This window comes from Triturus cristatus, chromosome 3_2 (genome assembly GCF_964204655.1).
Source record: "Triturus cristatus chromosome 3_2, aTriCri1.1, whole genome shotgun sequence".
Taxonomy (NCBI): Eukaryota; Metazoa; Chordata; class Amphibia; order Caudata; family Salamandridae; genus Triturus; species Triturus cristatus.
In genome coordinates, this window is record NC_140584.1 from 197,363,384 (window position 1) to 197,381,726 (window position 18,343).

Below are 18,343 nucleotides of genomic sequence, written 5' to 3' on the forward strand. Positions count from 1 at the left end.
TGACCCTGGCCCTGACTGGGTCCTTAAAAACCTCTGGCGCATGTTTTACCACCCCCATGAGCATAGGTAGTATGGAGGTAGACCTATGTGCGGTATCAAATGTGTCGAGGAGGAAATCCTCCTCCACTGGGTCAGTGTGTAACTCTACCCCGTGATAATGTGCCGCCCTTTGAAGTAGGTGGTGGAAACCTAATGAGTTTTCCGGTGGAGATGGCCTGGAAGGGTAAAGGTCATCTTGTGGGACGTCTGGAATATCTGGGTTATTGTAGTTGTCCCATGGGTCTGGGGATCCTGTAGGGGTGGGGTCTTGGGGCACATCCCCTGGATCGTGATATGGGTCCCCCTGATCATCATCGTCTGGAGACGGGGTCGGAGAGCGATGAGGTGGGGGTGGAGAAGGCGGAGGGGGCGGAGGTGGAGAGGCTGGAGGAGGTGGGGAAGTTATTCTGAAAGGGGAGGTAGCAGACTCCTTCCTCTTTGGAGGTGGAGGCGGAGCCGGTTTGTCCAAATGTCTCTTTTTGGAAGAGAGTGCCAAATGTCCAGTTTTTGGATCCTTGGTAAGAGTTTTTTGTAAGGGATCCGGTGTAAATAGTTCCTGTGACAATGTTTGGTCCGTCGGCGCCGAAGTCTTCGGGGCCGATGACTTTTTAGGCTTGTCCGTGCCAGTTTGCTTAGCACTGGGCTTGGGAACCTCCGATTTCTTGGTCGGCGCCGAGGTGGGCTTCGGCGTGGAAGTGTCAGTGCCGAGGGCCTTATGGGGTTTGGTCGGTACGAAAGCGCTGGGTTTTGACACCGAGGACTTTGGTGCGGAGCTCGGTGTCGAGGTAGAGGCCGGTTTCTTTTTCGGTGCCGAAGTGTGTTTCTCGGCACCGCTGGCAGGCTGGCTCGAGCCCGAGCCACCGGAAGGCTTATTTGGCTTCTTCACCGGGCCCGAAGGTGGGGTGTGTGAAGCAGTGTCTCTGGTCTTGCCTAGGCCCGGAGGCGAAGGCGTGACCGAAGCCTTTTTGGGTGTCGGCGCAGGTGGGGGGGGGGATATTACTCACGACCCTCTGCGCCGGAGTGATGTCCTCCACATCTGAGTCGTCGGCTTCGGAAGCACTGAAGAGATCCTCTTCGGTGCGCTGCTGTCCCGGATCTTCTATGTCGTCTCCGAAGATGTCGACTGGAACATAGGTCGAGGAGTGTGCCATGTTTCGTCTGGCTCTTCGGTCCCAAATAGTCTTTTTCGATCTGAAAGACTTACAGGCCGGACAGTCTCGAGCCTCGTGTTCAGGGGAGAGGCAGAGGTTGCACACCTCGTGAAGATCGGTGTGGGGTAATTTGGACCCACATCGAGGACACTTCTTGAATGGAGTTCTTTCCATCAGCCGGGACCGGAGCTTGGGTAGGCCCGAAGGCCGCCGTCGACGACTGGAACCTAAGATTTGTCGATGAGAAGGTGATTGAGGAGATCGCGATCGAAACAATACCACGATGTGAGGTGAGGATTCCGCTTCGATCGTCGAACTGGAAATGTTCGGAACCGGAGCGCGAAGATTACATCCGAGCCCGATGGCGGAAAAAAACAATCTGAGGATGGAGCCGAAGCCCATGCGCAATACGATCCAAAGGAGGAGTCACCGACCTCGTGACTTCCAAAGACTTTCCAAGAGGAAAAACAAACTGCAAACATCCGGGCCCAACACCAGATGGCGATCTATGCAAAAGTGTGTAATCTGCAGCTCATATGCCTCGAACATTATGTTATCACATGGTACCTACTAACACTTTATGGATAGTTTGAAAAAGCATAAGTACATAGGAGGGGGAGTGACGGGACATCCTAGAGTTGAAAGATAATAACACAGGACAAATCCACTCATTAGTAGGCAACATGATAGATAACGGGTTCAGGAAGGGCTTGGTGACCCAAAGCAAGAAAATACTAGTGCCCCTGAAGCACACACTGCAAATTTCTTTTGTGTTTTTCAAGACAACTACCTGTGGCTGAAAAGCAACACAGAGAAGTGAGTCTAGTACAGCGAGATCTAACAAAAAGCCTCAGAATTAGTGATAGAAACTAAGAGTAACATTGGGTGTCTGAAAACAGAGGTATAACTTGGACCAGACTGAAATATGTGGTAAAGGATGTCATGGGACACCTTTGCAGGAAAGCATATGATTGGTCAGAAAAAGGCTCGAAGGTCCTTTACTCCTCTGCCACGGCCAGAGTCCGCCTGGGATCGGTGGTTTCCTCAGCGTATCAGGTGTGCAGGGGCACGAGACAAGGCTGCTCGTTGTCTCCCCTGCTGTTTGCCCTGGCAATGGAACCTTTGGCGATGCGGGCGAGGACAGGGCTGATGTATGGTGGGATTAGGTGTGGGGGGATGACGCATTATATCTCCTTGTACGTGGATGATCTCTTGCTGTACCTCGAGAATTCGGAGGAGGCTCTGGAAGGGGCGGTGGAATTGCTGTCGGGCTTTGGAGGGCTCTCGGGCCTCAAGGTGAATTGGAACAAAACTTGTGTCTTCCCTCTACGGGCAGAGGTACCGTACCCCCCGCTTACGATAGAGGTGGTTTGGGAAGCCACGTGCTTCACCTACTTGGGAGTCCGGATCTACCGCAGCGTCGGGGACCTGCTAGAAGGTAATATAGGACGTAGTGTAAGGGCCCTGAAGGGATGTATGGCCTTTTGGGCCTCTCTACCGCTGTCGGTGTTGGGCCGGGTAGCACTTTTGAAGATGGTGGCCTTGCCGCGGCTGCTTTACTACTTCCGCACCCTGCCGATCTGGATTCCCCAGCGGATTTTTGCAGAGTTGAGGACGATGATAGTGGGCTTCCTATGGGGAGGGGGGCGGCGGCGGGTGGCACTGGCCACTCTGGTGCGACCTAAACTGGATGGTGGCTTAGCGGCCCCTGACTTTGAATTGTACTACCTGGCAGCACAGTTACAGGTCCTAACGCAAAATATAGCAAGAGTATTTAGAGGCCCGGAGCATGAGAGGGAGACTGGTATCCAGAGACACATTTTGTCTTACATAGTCATGCAACAGAAGCTAGACGTGAGAGACCTCTCCATAGAGGAGAGAACCCTCCGACAGTGTTGGCACAGGAGCATGAAGAGAGGGAAAATCACACGGCCCTATGCGCCGGAGATCCCATTGGGAGTGCTGACGGCATTACCGCACGGCGGTGATTGGTCCCCGCTGGCGGAGTGGGAGGAGCTGGGGTTGCAGATGGTCGGAGACCTATTTGTCGACGGGGCGCTCGCCCCCTTTGAGGTATTACAGGAACAGTTTGGTCTCCCCGAAGGGAGTTACCTCCTACACGCGGCGGTGAGCGCAGCGATACAAAAGCACTGGAAGAAGGGACTGGCGGAACCAGCCGTGGCCCTGACCTGTCAGTATGTGGTGATGGCAGCGGGAAGAGTGAAGGCGGTGACCTGCCTCCACTCCCGACTGCTGCGAGAAGGTATAGAGCCGCTTACAGCTCTTAAGGAGAAATGGGAGGGCAGCATAGGCAAACACATTCCGGACACGGTGTGGAGTCATATCATACGGAGGACGTGGAAAGGGAGTAGGAATGCCCGCTTTCAGCAGGTACACTTCTTCGTGATACATAGGGCCTATTTGACCCCGGGAAGGATTCGGAGGCATTTTAAGGTGCAGGACGCGGCATGCCCAAGATGTCTAGTGATTGGAGCGGAGTTCGACCACCTCTTATGGGGGTGCCCCAGACTGGGGACATACTGGGCGGAGGTGGGAGAGCTTTTGAATGCAGTCACCGACCGGGAGGTGGAGTTTGACATGGCGGCCTGTTTACTGCTCTGGTTTCCTCACACGGCGAAGACGAAAGTGACGAGTACATTTATAGACTTAGGTCTCATGCTGGCCCAGAGAGAAATCACATGGCACTGGAAATCCCGGGGGGGTCCGTCGTATGGGAGATGGCTGGCTGAGCTGCTGAAGTGGGCTGGCTGTGAGAGCGTGATTAGAAGGCGACAGGCGACCAGGGCAGGAAATGAGAAGGGATTGGAATGGGTGAGGGCATGGGAGCTGATAATACAGGCTGTGAAGGATTACCGGCTGGAGAGTGCAGAGCGGGATGGAACGGAGGGCGGGGTTCCATGAGGCCAGGGAGATACATGCAAAGCAGACAGCAGTGCAACCAGTGTGCTACATTTCATGGTCGGAGCCCATGCCAGCAGTAGTTGGGGGGTGGGCAGGGGGGGGGGAGTTTCTGGGATGTTGTAGGGGGGTGATGATGGTTTACAGGGGATTGAGGCGAAGGGGTAAAAAAGCAGATGGTATACTGAGCTGTTGACCTGTCCATCTGTGCAATGATCGACATGACATTCAGAATCTTTGCATTATTGTGCCGCCCTATTGTGCCGCCCTGCCTCCGGGATGTGGGCTACATGGCTGTGTATAGTGCTGAGACGAGGGGTGGGCTCTGAGGTATCATGTGTACTTAGGTTGACGTCACGAAGCTCTCATTCTTAATTCTGCAATAAAAACACGTTTAAAAAAAAAATTGGTCAGAAAAAGGCTAAGGATAAAATAGGGAACTGTGTTTGAGGTTACAAATTAAACTGGCACAGAAAGATGCTGCCACATCCCTTTTCTTTTGAGTGACCTCAAGAAAGACCCTATCACCAAAAGCGATAGAAGCTCCTTGAGTCACCAAGTCATCACAGCAAAACAGCTAATCTAACCATAACTGGGATGCAGTTTAAAACGTGGCTCCAAGGGGGCTACAATAGAGCATTATACACAAACCATAGAAAGCTACGCCTGACTGGCCCCACGGCGCGTACAGTCTAAGTGTGGCATGGAGTTCAGTGGCGAATGGGTTGGAAGGGGCGCCTCACGAAAGCTACCCCTCTGTGGGAACTGGACATTCTGGGGCGACACAGTGACTATGCGGGATTTGATAAATGGGACCTGATAGGGATTTCCATGTTGGGAGATTTGTGGGTTAAAGGCAACAAGGCATCATTTACGGACCTCCAACCGAAATACGAACTAGCTCCGATGGAGCGCTTCCGCTATCTCCAGATTAGTCACGCCATTGACTCTGCCCTCCCGAGGGATACCCTCCTTCCGGATTCCTCTCCTCTTGAGGACAGATTATTGCTGGACCCAATGGAACGCAAGGCTATTTCCCTCACGTATAGGAAATTGATTAATAACCGAACCGACCCCATGTTGAAACTACGGTTGATCTGGGAGGCAGACCTGGGGGAACTGGCCGAAGAGGACTGGAGGGAGGTGCTGGCTTCCCCCCGAGAGGTTGCGATTCCGATGCGCCTTCGGCTGGTCCAGCTCAAGATCCTCCACCGGACATATTTTGACGCCACACTGCTATTCAGGTTGGGTAGGCGGTCCGATGCACTCTGCCTCCGACATTGTAACCAAACTGGCACATACGTACACATCCTGTGGGACTGCCCGCACATACAACACTATTGGAAGGACATCACCCAACAACTAGCCAGGACATGCGACAAACCTATTCAGCCATCTCCCACACTATGGGCCTCATGTAGGTAGCCAAATACCGGTCGGTAACGGCCGATTTTCGGTAAATATGCCGTTACCGACCGGTATTCAGACAAGTGAGATGTAGGAGTCCAAAAACGACTTTTCGGTAAATATGAGGCGGTAAATACCGAATCATATTTACCGAATTCTAAAATACCGATTCAGATTTACCGAATACATACTTAACGAATCGGTAAATATGAAGTGGTAAATATGAAGTGGTAAAAATTAAAATGACATGTAGGAGCACTCGGTAATTAAGAAATCCAAGAAAATCGGTAAATAAGAGTCGGTAATTAACACGGATTGAAAGCAGGTGGTAACCATCAACAGTGCATATTAGCAATCCCAAAATGCAACAGCGTGGACAACATGGCCGCTATGTATGTCATTGCAAGGCGCCTACGTCTACAGGCAGCAGGACTGAGGGTTTGGCGACGGGAGGAACGCATCTACAGACAGCGCATCACACTATTCCACCTGACTGATGCAGAGATACATGAGAGGTACAGGCTACACCCCGAAACCATCATGGACTTAATCAGGGACCTTCACCCACTCCTGGACCAGCCAATAAGAAGGGCGCACGCCCTACCCCCACATGTGCAGGTGCTCTGCAGCCTACATCTGCTGGCATCCGGCAGTTATCAGGTGGTGATAGCTGCGGTGGGTGGTGTATCCCAGAGTTGCCTGTCACGTTTCTTCAGGAAGTTCCTGGATGCCATGATGCAGAGAATGCACCACTACATCAGCTTCCCCAACACACAGGCTGCACTGCAGAAAACAAAAACAGACTTTTATCACATGGCACAGTTCCCCCATGTCATCGGCTGTATTGATGGTACACACATCCCAATCTGTCCACCAGCTGACACAGAGCACATCTACAGGAACAGGAAGTCCACCCACTCCATCAATGTGCAGGTGATCTGTGATGCAGGGAACATCATCACAGATATTGTTGCAAAGTTTCCTGGGAGCACCCACGACTCGTACATCTTCCAGAATAGTGGGATCTACACACGACTGAGTGCCGGAGAATTTGGAGAGGGATACCTGCTAGGTGAGTAACAGTGACGCCCCTTGCAACCTGCAAATCATAGTGTAAAGAGGCATGTGACTGATGTTTCCCTTTAACTCATCTAGGCGACAGTGCATATGCATGCCGGTCATTCATCCTCACTCCCTACCTACACCCAGCAACCCAGAGTGAGAGACGATACAACGTGGCACACAAAACAACACGCAATGTGGTGGAGCGCACGTTTGGACTACTGAAGAGCAGGTTCCGCTGCCTCCACAAGAGCGGAGGCGCACGCCAGTACACACCCATCACCTGCTGCAAGATTATTGCCACTTGTGCAATGCTGCACAACCTTGCCACGAAAAAAGGTACAGATGTGGAACTAACATATTTTGAGGACAACGAGGATGAGTCAGGCCAGCCACAGGGCAACGCAGCTAGAGTGCCAACTGCAATCGATGGGAGAGAGAGACGGGCAGAGATCACATGCAACTATTTCTGAGTAAGTAAGGAGACACAGCCAGTTGTGATTAGTCATGACGTAGTTTTAATGTGGCACCACGCCATGAACACATGAACAAGCCAATCTGGCAATATACCATCTATACAAGGAGTATGTCCAGGGTTACGTCACCCATTGGGAAGTGGCTAAGCAGGGCCACATCAATGTTTGCGCATACGCGCTGCAGTGGTGGATGGCACGGCCTGTGCATCCTCACTAGAGCCAACCCCAAGCCGCCTGCTGCTCCTGCGTGCTTCTGGGATGGGGGGTGTGATGCTGCTCCTGCTGCTGGTGTCGATGCTCTCCGCAGCATCCCCTGCAGCAGTTGTCGACGCCTGACTAGTAAATAGCACCCCTAGTGCACTTGTCACCTACACCATCCCCCGAGACAGGTCGCTGCAGCAGTGTGTTAGGCCCTCCTGCATCGTCACAGAGCGCCGGCACAGTAGAGAAGTCGCAGTTGCCAGACGGTTGAGTGCCCTGTTGGTAGTGTCCCTTCTCTGCCGTTCCCGGCGCTGTGCCTCGATGTCAGCATCTAATTTGCTGCACAACTGCTGGATTGACTGGGACATGTCCCGAATGCCCGCAGCCATGCCGCTGATGTTATTGTCCATGTTGAGTAATGTAGTTTTCATCACCCGCATGTGCCTCTGGACTGTCATGACTGCCTTCGTTTGCAGGCGCTGTTGTTTCAACATTTGGCCCTCGAGACCCAAGAAGACACCATGGCCGTCAATGGGTGCTGGTGGACTCTGGACACGCGACCTGCGGCGCCCTCTTGCTCCCGTCTGTGCTGCCTGTGAGGTGTGGGGCACAGTGGCATGGCTCCCTTCCTGGGGCCTGGTGAGTTCTTCAGGGCCCATGCTGTCGTCTGACGAGGTGTCTAAGGCTCGTAGCCTGGCTGCTGGACGCCTCCTCATTCCCACACCTGCAAGCGGAGATGTGGCCGGTGATTCAAACATGAGTGGCGATGCTGGCTCTGGGTGAGGTGATGCTGGCTCTGGGTGAGGTGATGCTGGCTCTGGGTGAGGTGATGCTGGCTCTGGCTGCGGCGAGGCTGCCTGTGTTGGTGGTGCGGCTGCCAGTGGGCCTGCTCCCTGGTCTGAACTTGTGCTGGCTAGAGGTGATATTTGTGGCCGGTGTGCCGTCTCTCCTGCAGCATGCCCTGTCCTGCATGATGTCACATCTGTGGACAGAAATACAACATTGGCTCAGTGTCCCCGAAGGGCTGCATTGAAAGCGTCACAATTAATAATTTCACATTCCAAGATGTCCTCTGTCTCCTTGTGCCTCGAGTGCGTGACATGCCTTGTTGCCCTGTAACATTTACGTCATGGTTGGTGTTTCCCTGACTACATCTCCCGGAATGCATTGCCTGTCTGCACTGACACGTGTGGACTGCAGTGTGATTCTCGTTTCACATTGGGGGATGTGGGATAGGGATAGGGGGTGCTACATTGCTGTGCTTTCGTCTTACCTTGTTGTGTGGCGGCTCTGGCAGAGCTGTCGGCGTCCCCAAGACCCACGACGCTCTCTTGCTCGATTGTGGCCCCCACCAGCTCCTCCAGTTCGGTGAGGGCAGGTGCCCTGTTGGTTCCACCTCCAGTCTGGCTGGCCTCCTTCTGGATGTCGCCCATCTTCCTCTTGGTTACAATCCTCAGGTCATACCAGCGCTTCTTTAGGACCTCTATGTCCCTGTGGGTCACTCCCACAGCATTCACATGGGCCTGGATGGCCAGCCATATGTTGCGCTTTTCAGCCTCAGGCACTTGCAGGGATTGCCTTCCAAACAGCTTCTGGTGCTGCTTCACCACCTCCTCCACCAGCACCTGGAGTTCCTTGGGGCTAAATTTCAGCTTCCTCCTCCTTTCCCCTCCGTCTCTCTGTGTTCTCTGGCTGGACATGATGTTCGTTTTCCCGCTCGCACAGGCACCGGCTCCCTGCCTCTCCTCTGCACTCCAAGCCTCTCCAGGGTCGGCTAATTATGTACACCTGCCTGGGTGTGGCCACTTCCTGGTTGGGTGGGCTGTGGTTGCACAGGATTAGCTGTTTCGTCAAGTCATGTGATTTTATTTACCGATTCCGTACATACTGATTCGGTATTTTCCGATTCGGTAAATACCACCTCGGTATTTTCCGATTCGGTAAATACCACCTCGGTATTTTCCGATTCGGTAAATACCACCTCGGTATTTTCCGATTCGGTAAATACCACCTCGGTATTTACCGATTCGGTGAATTCCGATTCGTGATTACCGAATGTTACCGAATCGGTAACTGTTACCGAATTTTTACCTACATATAACTTACCGATTCTAATTTACCGATTCGGTACGGCTCGGTATTTAAGAAACGGTAAAATTTATTTACCTACATGAGGCCCTATGTCTCCTTAATATCTGGGATGCAACAGACCTTACACAAGCGGAACAGTCATGGGCCACTATGGGATGGGTTATAGCGAAACGGAATATTGCTCAGAAGTGGGGAGTGGACACCATACCACACTTACGGGATTGGGCGAAAGACATGTATCATGCCATGATTGCTGAGAAGACAGTGTATAAAGGGAGAGGTTGCCCCTGAAAGTTTGATTATTAATGGGGACGCTAGAATAAATACAGGGGGGAGATCTGCATTTCCCCTACGGTGGAACTGAGAAGGGAGAGACTTTCGTTGTTGGATAGGGAGGCTGAGGAAGTGATGGCACTTACCCAGGGCAACTGACGGGATGGGATCCGGTGGTGTACCAGTCATGACTTATCTTACTCTCCTGACCCGATGACATAGTTGTTAACCTTATAGTAACTGTAAGACTGATGAATAACGTAATCCTATGTGGATGGATTGAAAATTGTCATGTCATGCTGTATTCCTGCATAACTGTGCCACAGATGTCTAAATAATGTTTTTATTGCTGCTCTTTGTTTCTAATAAAAAATGTTTAAAGAAAAAAAAACGTGGCTCCATCTCTCATAGAAAAAAACTAAATCATGATATTCGCTAATTACATTTAACAAGTACTGACAGACATGAAGTTCTCTGAAAGAAAGAAATATAAACTATGGTCAATGAATAAATAAATGAACAAATGAATGAATTAGCTACTGTTTCTGGCTAAACAGAAAATCATTGGAGATAAAATAATGTTTTTTTACAGATCCACAAGATGCCAGAAAGTGAGCAGGTGAATGGCAGGCCCAGGAGATGCAGAATGACTGTTAAAATGGTAATGAGAATGAGGAAGCTAATTTACCCAAAATGGGAAGATATTATAGAACATGATCAATAACATAGGTTTCAGAAAAGTCTCACAATCATGGAAGAAGGACTCCGAATTGCAGTCATAATAATAATAAACAATCTGTTATTGAAATAGTGCTCCACTCAGCACTTCAATCCCTTTTAAGCGCTGATGAATGAAGAATCTTAGCACAATGTTGCACATGGTTCAAAAGCTCGATCCGGGAAGAACGCAAATGTTGATATCAGTGGATTGTCAATGTATTTCTGGAATAAGAGATTATAGTTCTCATAAGTTCCACCAAAAGGGCTTGGTCTGGAAGAGATACTACACTAATTGTGCACCAACACATACATATCACATATGGACATTTGGAGGGGGTCTATAAGACATCTGGGTCAAAATTCAAAGATGGAAGGTATGGAAAGGCGGGGATAAAAAACAGGGGATAATTGTGGTGCAATGTCTTCCACATGAGGCGAGTTCCAGGGTGCCTGTGTGGGGGATGGAGTTCAAAGGGGCCATCCCCCAGGAGAAAAGACTAGTACCATGAGATCATGAAAGACTAGAACAAAAGAGGAAGGCCTGGATTTATTATATATCTATATAAGTGTAATTATGTAATAAATCTAACTGTGAAACAAAAAAGCAATTTGAAGAGCATAGAGGGATGGGTAAGGATGAAGCAAATAAAATGTATTTGCAGACTCTCTGGTCAATCTCCATATTGACTCAATTAAGAAGATGTAATTGTTCTGTTTCAAGGAAGAATTTCAGATCTTGGATACTCAGCAGGCTTTCCTTCTGGATTTCTCATTTTGCACATGTTGGTCTCAATCTAGGCTACGTCACTGCTGCAAGCACTGCAATAAGCACCAGGGATCTTAATCATGTTTGCCTGCTAGGTTTGCGCATGGAAGTGCGATGCAGCAGCTGTTGTCTTGCAGGCAATGAAGTTTCTGATAATTTGGGGTGATCGTGGCGAACTTTCTCACCACTTTGATTCATCATGTACCATCACAGAGGACGCACTTCAGAGGTGCCAGCTGGGAATTTGGGACGGCAAATAGCCGGCTTGGCTCCATGTAGGTGGGACAGGAACAAAGCCTGAATGGCCACTCTGAAGTCAGGAATGAGGAATTATGACTTGACTCTATGTCAAAGAGACACTTGGCGTCAGACTGCGAGTCTTTTTAGCACTGAGTGTTTTGAAGCCTATTCTGTTGTTATTTCAGAGGGACCTCCCGTGCCCACCTCTCCCCCATAACCATCGTTAAACACTTACAAGTTATATCTTCATGCCCCCACTGCCCAACCAGATGATTGCAGGAAAAGAAACAGGAGACTCATGGGTCAATGTGCCTAATATCTTGGCGCCCCCTTCCCATCCCACCCATCAGTCCACATCTGACATCTTGGCCCACCTGCAATCAATCCTAAAAAGGAAAGTGCTTAAAATGCAACAAACCTCTGTTTTTTTACCATGGATAATAGCAATCTAGTAATGGAAAGGCGACATACCATAATATATTTATTGGGTAAATGCCTAACTAAATAGTCATCTTATTGATAGCCTCGGTGTTTCAGGTTTTGTTTTACAGAGGGTCTATTGATGGTTTCTCTGAGATTTCCATTTGTGTGAAGATCATGTCAGCAAAGACTTGTATTTTGATTATCTTCACATTTGTTTAGCCTATGTGGAATTATAAAGCAATACAGATACTCCAATGTTTTTTGGGATATTTAACTTGCGATTTATATGTTTCATTTATTTTTTATAAATAATGTAAATAAGAGCAAAATAGATTCCCAAGCGGAGAAACTCCATGCACCCAATCACATTGCAAACCTCTTCACCCAGTATAGCAGAACCCTGTATGTAATCACAAAAGGTACACTACACAAAAGACCAGATAGACTGAAAGAGAGAGGAAAAAGAATATGAAAATCAGCAAAAATCCAAGCCCTAAATCATCTATCCCTCGACCCTCATCCCAGGGAAATGAATACAAAACACAACCCCAATCAACACTACAGAGTAAAATTCTGAAACTTTCCCACCTCTAAATCCAGGCTATTGCTCCTCAAGGTCTCATTAACATTTCAGCCATCACCCTGCATTTCCATTCAGGATCATCAAAACCTATCTGCCTACCTCACTTTGTGAGAGCACAAGGATTCTATTACTTACCATGTAAGCATCTGTTTGTGGCATGTAGTGCTGTACATTCACATGCTCTGCATACTTCCGACATCTAGTGTTGGGTGAGGATAAGTGCAAGTTGTTTTTCTACGAATAAGTCTTTTGAGTTAGGACACAAAAGGACTCCTCCTCTTGGTGATAATGCACACAGGCATCGACTCCATTGTTAGATTGTTTTCCCGCAGGTGGGTGAGAATGGAGTGAAAGTAAGTATCAGTAAAGAGATGTACATGCAAATGAGAAAGTGCAGAAGAACTACAACTGCCACAGGTGTCCAGGGAGGAAGAAGGGCGCATGTCAATCTACAGCACTACATGCCACGAACAGATGTTAACAGGGTAAGTAAAATAATCCATTCGAGCATGTGTGGCTGTAGATACACATGCTCTGCACAGACTGTAAAGCAGTCCCTCTCCAAAAGCAGTGGCTATCCTGTGGTTGTACAAAGCAAAACCAAAGGGGATGATGATCGGAGTGTTGAACAATGCAAGCACTCACCCCCAGTCAACTGATCTGGGTTTAATCCATCATCATTCTTTAGCTCACTTCGCCACCCCAGTTCAGACATGGCAATATGCAAATCAGTCTGACCCTGTGCCTCATGGGAACAGTCCAGCCTGAACTGCCAAGCCATGTCTTCCCTGGACCGGAAACAAGCATTCTGGGACCGATTTCTGGCTAATCAGCCGTCATCAGCCAGGCTAGCTTGAATCCAGTGGCAAAGTGAGTGAGGGACTGACGTCTGGGCATACCCTGCCAACTTAGGGCGAACAAAGCAAAACCAAAGGGGATGATGAACGGAGTGTTGAAGAATGCAAGCACTCACCCCCAGTCAAGTGATCTGGGTTTAATCCATCATCATTCTTTAGCTCAATCTGCCACCCCAGTTCAGATATGGCCATATGCAAATCAGTCTGACCCTGTGCATCATGGGAACAGTCCAGCCCGAACTGCCAAGCCATGTCTTCCCTGGACCGGAAACAAGCATCCTGGGACCGGTTCCTGGCTGAAGAGGGGTGAAACCCCGAAACCGGTCCTAGGATGCTTGTTTCAAGTCCAGGGAGGACCTGGCTTGGCAGTTCGGGCTGGACTGTTCCCATGAGGCACAGGGTCAAGACTGATTTGCATATGGCTGGGTTCAAACTGGAATGGCATGGTGAGCAAAGAAACAATGGATTTAGGCCCAGATCGCTGTACTGGGGTGAAGTATTACATTGTTTGCATTCTGTCCATCAACTGTTGTTTTTGTATCCTGTGGTTGATGCAGTTGTTTGAAAGAGAGTACATAGCACTGCCTGTCCTACATTGGCTTGTTGACGTCCTAAAACATTCACAAAATAATGTTTAATGAAAGTTGTGTGGGGTAGACCATGTACTTGCCTTGCAAATGTTAGCTATTGGGATATTTACTCGGAACGCCAGGGAAGCCCCTATTTTACAAGTAGAGTATGCTCTAGGGGGGTGTATGCAAAGTTGTCTTAGCTTTGGCATAACATGTTTGAATACATTTAACTATCCATCTGTAAATGCCTGTTTTGGATATGGGCTTTCCGGTATGACAGGGCGAAAAAGGAACGAAAAGTTGTTTCGATTTATGGATTTGTTTAGTTAGTCAATATAGTACATTAAAGCTCTTTTGACATCTAGTGTATGGAGTGCTCTTTCTACAAACTGAATCAGGTTGTGGGAAGAAAACGGGTAACTCAACTGACTGACTGAGGTGAAAACGTGAAACAATGTTTGGAAGGGATTTAGGGTTGGTTCGAAGGACCGTCCTATCTCTATGTAACTGGAAAAAGGGTTCTTATCAAGTTAGTGCCTGGAGCTCACTGACAAGTGTAAGTGAGGTAATAGCTACTAAAGAAGTATAGCTATTAAAAAAGAAACTTTCGAAGACAAGAATTGCATGGAACAGTTGTGTAGTGGTTCAAATGGTGGGACAACAAGTCAGGTGAGCACTATATTGATATTAAAACCTGGTGCAGATGGAACTCGAGGTGGAATTACTCCTTTAAGGCCTTCCATGAATGCCTTTATAACTGGTACTTTAAATAAAGACAAATGTTGTCTGTTTTGCAGATATGCAGCAACTGCTGCTAGATGTAGACGTATGGAAGTGTAAGCTAGTTCTGAGGTTTATAAATGCAAAAGATAAACTATGTTTTACACAGTTGTAGCAAACAGATTAATTTGTTTACTGCAACAGTAAAACACAAATCTTTTCCATTTTGCTGCATAACACACGTAGTTGTAGGTTTACGTGCTTCTTTAAGAATGTTCATGCATTCAGGTTGAAGATAAAGGTATCCAAATTCTATGAGTTCAGGAGCCAACTCGCAAGATTGAGCTCCTTTGGATTTTGGGTGCCAACGTCTCCATGGTTCTGAGTGAGATGGTCTGGGTTGAGGGGAAGTTTCTGATTGGAAACTACTGAGAGTTCTAGAAGTGTAGTGAACCATGGTTGATGATCCCAAGTGGGAGCTACTAGAATGAGGGTGAGAAACATTTGCCTGAGACAAATATCCCTGACCAGTTCATCCATAGGGCATTCCCTTTGGATAGTGGGTGTGGGAACCTGGAGGCGAAGTTTGGGTATTTTGTGTTGTCTGCAGTCCCGAATAGGTCTCTTTGTGGAAAGCCCCACTTGTGAAAGTATGGGGGAAGGACTTGTGGGTGGAGTTCCCACTCATGGACCTGTTGCCGAATCCTACTGAGGTCGGCCAAGAGATTGTCCATCCCTGGGAGGTGTTCTGCCAGCAGATGGACTTGTGATGTACTGCCCAATGCCAAATGGTCTAAGATAGGAGTGATACCTGTAGAGCGTATGTCCCCCCTGTTTTTGTAGATGGTTGTCATGTTGTCCATCCAGGCCAAAACAACCTTTCCTGCCAGGTGAGTTAGAAATGTTTTCAATGCTAAGTGAACAGCTTGGAGCTCGAGGTGGCTGGTATCCCAGAAACACTGAACTGTGAGATCCTAAAGGTCAGCGCTCCACCCTGTAAGGGATGTGTTCGCTGTGAGAATGATTTGGGGAACAGGGTCGAGAAATGGCAACCCTTTTGACAAATGTTGTGTGCTCCACCACTGCAGAGAGCAATGAGTGCGGCTGTCCATCAACACTATATCCTGTAGCTGACCATGTGATTGAGACAATTGCCTTGTATGTAGTCGAGCATGTGGTACTATGGTTATGCAAGATGCCATCATGCCTAGAAGTCTCATAACTGTTTGGACTGTTATGTGTTGTTTGGTTTGAAACAGCAGTTTCAATGTTTGGATGTTTTAAATTCTGGCAACATTTGGGTACGCTAACCCTAATTGAGTGTTGAGTATGGCCCCTAGGTATGGTTGACTCTGTAAGGGCTGAAGGTGTGATTTCTGTATGTTGTACAGTAAATCCCAGTTGATGTAGATGTAGAGTAGTTTGAGTGTGTTGTTGACACAGAAGATGAGTACTGGCTTTGATGACCCAGTCGTCTTGATAGGGGAGGACAAGAATATTTTGTCTGCGCAGAAGTGCTGCTACTACTGCTGACATTTGGTAAACACTCTTGGTGCGGTAGTGACTCTGAATGGAAGAACTATGAACTGATAATGTTTTCCACTTATAACAAATATGAGGCATTTGCGATGAGCTGGGTGAATTGGAATGTGGAAGTAAGCATCCTTTAAGTCTAGTGCTGAAATAAAATCGCCTATTTGAAGTAGTGGAATCACATCTTGAAGAGTGAGCATGTAGAAGAGCTCGGATAGGATGTAGTGATCTAAGGGCCTGAGATCTAATATAGCCCCTAGGGAGCAATCATTTTGGGGAATTAGAAAGTAGAGGGAGTAAACTCCTGTACCTTGATGTTGAAGAGGGATGGGCTCTAAGGCTTCTTTGAGTAAAAGATCCTCTACTTCTTGTTTGAGCAGAGTTTGATGTTCTGTGGAGAGATTGTGTCTGCAAGGTAGAATGTTTGGAGGTGTGGTTGTGAGCTCCTGACAATAACCATGTTGGATAATGTCCAACCCCCATTGATCTGAGGATATGGGTTTCCAGGTGGGGTTGTAGTAGTCCCCCGACAGGTGTTAAGTGGTCAGGGGAATGAGGAGAGAGTCACTGCTTGGAGGCGGAGGGGCAGAGCGTGTTGAGGCATCCCTACCTCTATCAACCATTTGAAGATACTGTATTTGAAGTAGTACAGAGTCGAGGTCAGAATCAGAAGCAGAACCAGATCGGGAATCATGGATGGGAAATGCCTCCTCCTCCACAGCAGAGGCCTCATGATACTCTTTCTGTTCCTGCTCAACATATTGACCGAAGATGTTTGGTGTCTCTTCGATTTCTCTGTGCTGCATTTCTCTGTGACGTGCCCAACGGTCCCGTAATGTCTTTTTGGATCAAAAAGATCGACACACCTCACAGTACGTCTCATGATGTTCAGGAGACAGACATAGGTTGCAAACCTGGTGGATGTCAGTTCTCAGGTACTTCACGTGGCAGTGGGGAGCAGAATCAGAATGGAGTTTGTTCCATTTGCAGGGCATTCTCAATGGAAGCTGCGTGAAACAAAAAGTAGGCCTGAACAGGGAGGCCTGAAGGCAGGAGTAGAAACACGTTGAATCGATGGGCGAAAATGGTTTGATTAAACGGATGCAAGGATGGAAAACGTGACCGAAACAATACTGAGGAGGGTGGAAATGAAAAGCGACCGGAAAGTACTGAGATAGGTCTTGAACTGGAGAGCTACAAAATACGTCTGAACTTGACAGTGGAAAGAAAACAATCTAACAATGGAGCCGATGCGGTCCCACCTATGTGTCATACATTATACATTTTTTCACCTGCTGCATTACAAAGCTGTTAGACTACAGTGGATTGATAATAATGTTCAAGATACGTCTACAAGCAACAATTATGCTCTAGCTGACTTCACCACTTGGCCTAGCACTTCACTCTCTTACATACAATTATGTCTAGCAGACATTCAAGAACTCGCTCATAAACTCGGCGCAGCACCTTATCACCCACCGATTCTTTCTCAGATGGCACTCACAGTTGGTGTACCTGACTAGAACCTCACATTCGCTCCTGCATGTGTCGTATAAATAAAAATGTGTTCACCAACTGTAGTACATGGATGGAAAGGACTCCATACGATGCATTAATTAAATCTACCCCCCCCCCCCATATTAGAATATATTTACCAAATATATTACAAGCTTGTTATGAGAATATTTGCATATGTGTGGCACATTTGTCTTTTTAACATTTTCCACCAACAGTGCCATACATATGAGCAGTCTCATTGTCGAGCAATGTTTAAAACGATTGCACACACAACGCAACACAGCTGTATTTAAGTTTTTAATTCTTCATTGATAAACTTATTTTCTTAAAACGTGAAAAAGTTAAAAGAATGCAAAACACATTCCAAGTAGAGCTTTTAAAAACAATTCGTTAACTTAAAACATTCTAGTATAGACTTACCATGTGGGTGTGAGTAAAGTCTCTGAAACCCAATTCTGCATACCGGATTGCAGAACTGGGCAGGAACCTGATGATACAGTGTAGAAATTACACTCTTTTGTCTTTTAAATGTGATGTAATCTTTTCTTGATTGATAGCTGATCTTTAGGAGAGGATTTTGTATTTGCTCCATCTACAAAACAAAACAAAACAAAACAAAACAAAACAAAACTTTAAACCATTTTGATTTACTATGGGGCACAAAGAACAGGCGGAAGGTTCAGGCATACATGAAGTACATCAACAAGTAGGCATCTGTATTTTCGCATCACAGAAATGTACAAAGTCATCTCCTTCTTAAAAGTTCAAACTGTTGCCAAATCAATTGATAAC

The 18,343-nt window shown here is 47.8% G+C and overlaps 1 protein-coding gene across 3 annotated transcripts in view; it reads right to left on the reverse strand.

The window, feature by feature from the left end:
* Window positions 1-18,343, reverse strand: part of PARP9 (poly(ADP-ribose) polymerase family member 9) — an 828,079-nt gene that overhangs the window by 40,971 nt on the left and 768,765 nt on the right. For all 3 annotated transcript variants that reach the window (XM_085647495.1, XM_085647496.1, XM_085647497.1), the window contains one exon: window positions 17,972-18,143. In XM_085647495.1, coding sequence (XP_085503621.1) covers window positions 17,972-18,143 — 172 coding nt within the window. The remainder of the gene's footprint in view (window positions 1-17,971; window positions 18,144-18,343) is intronic.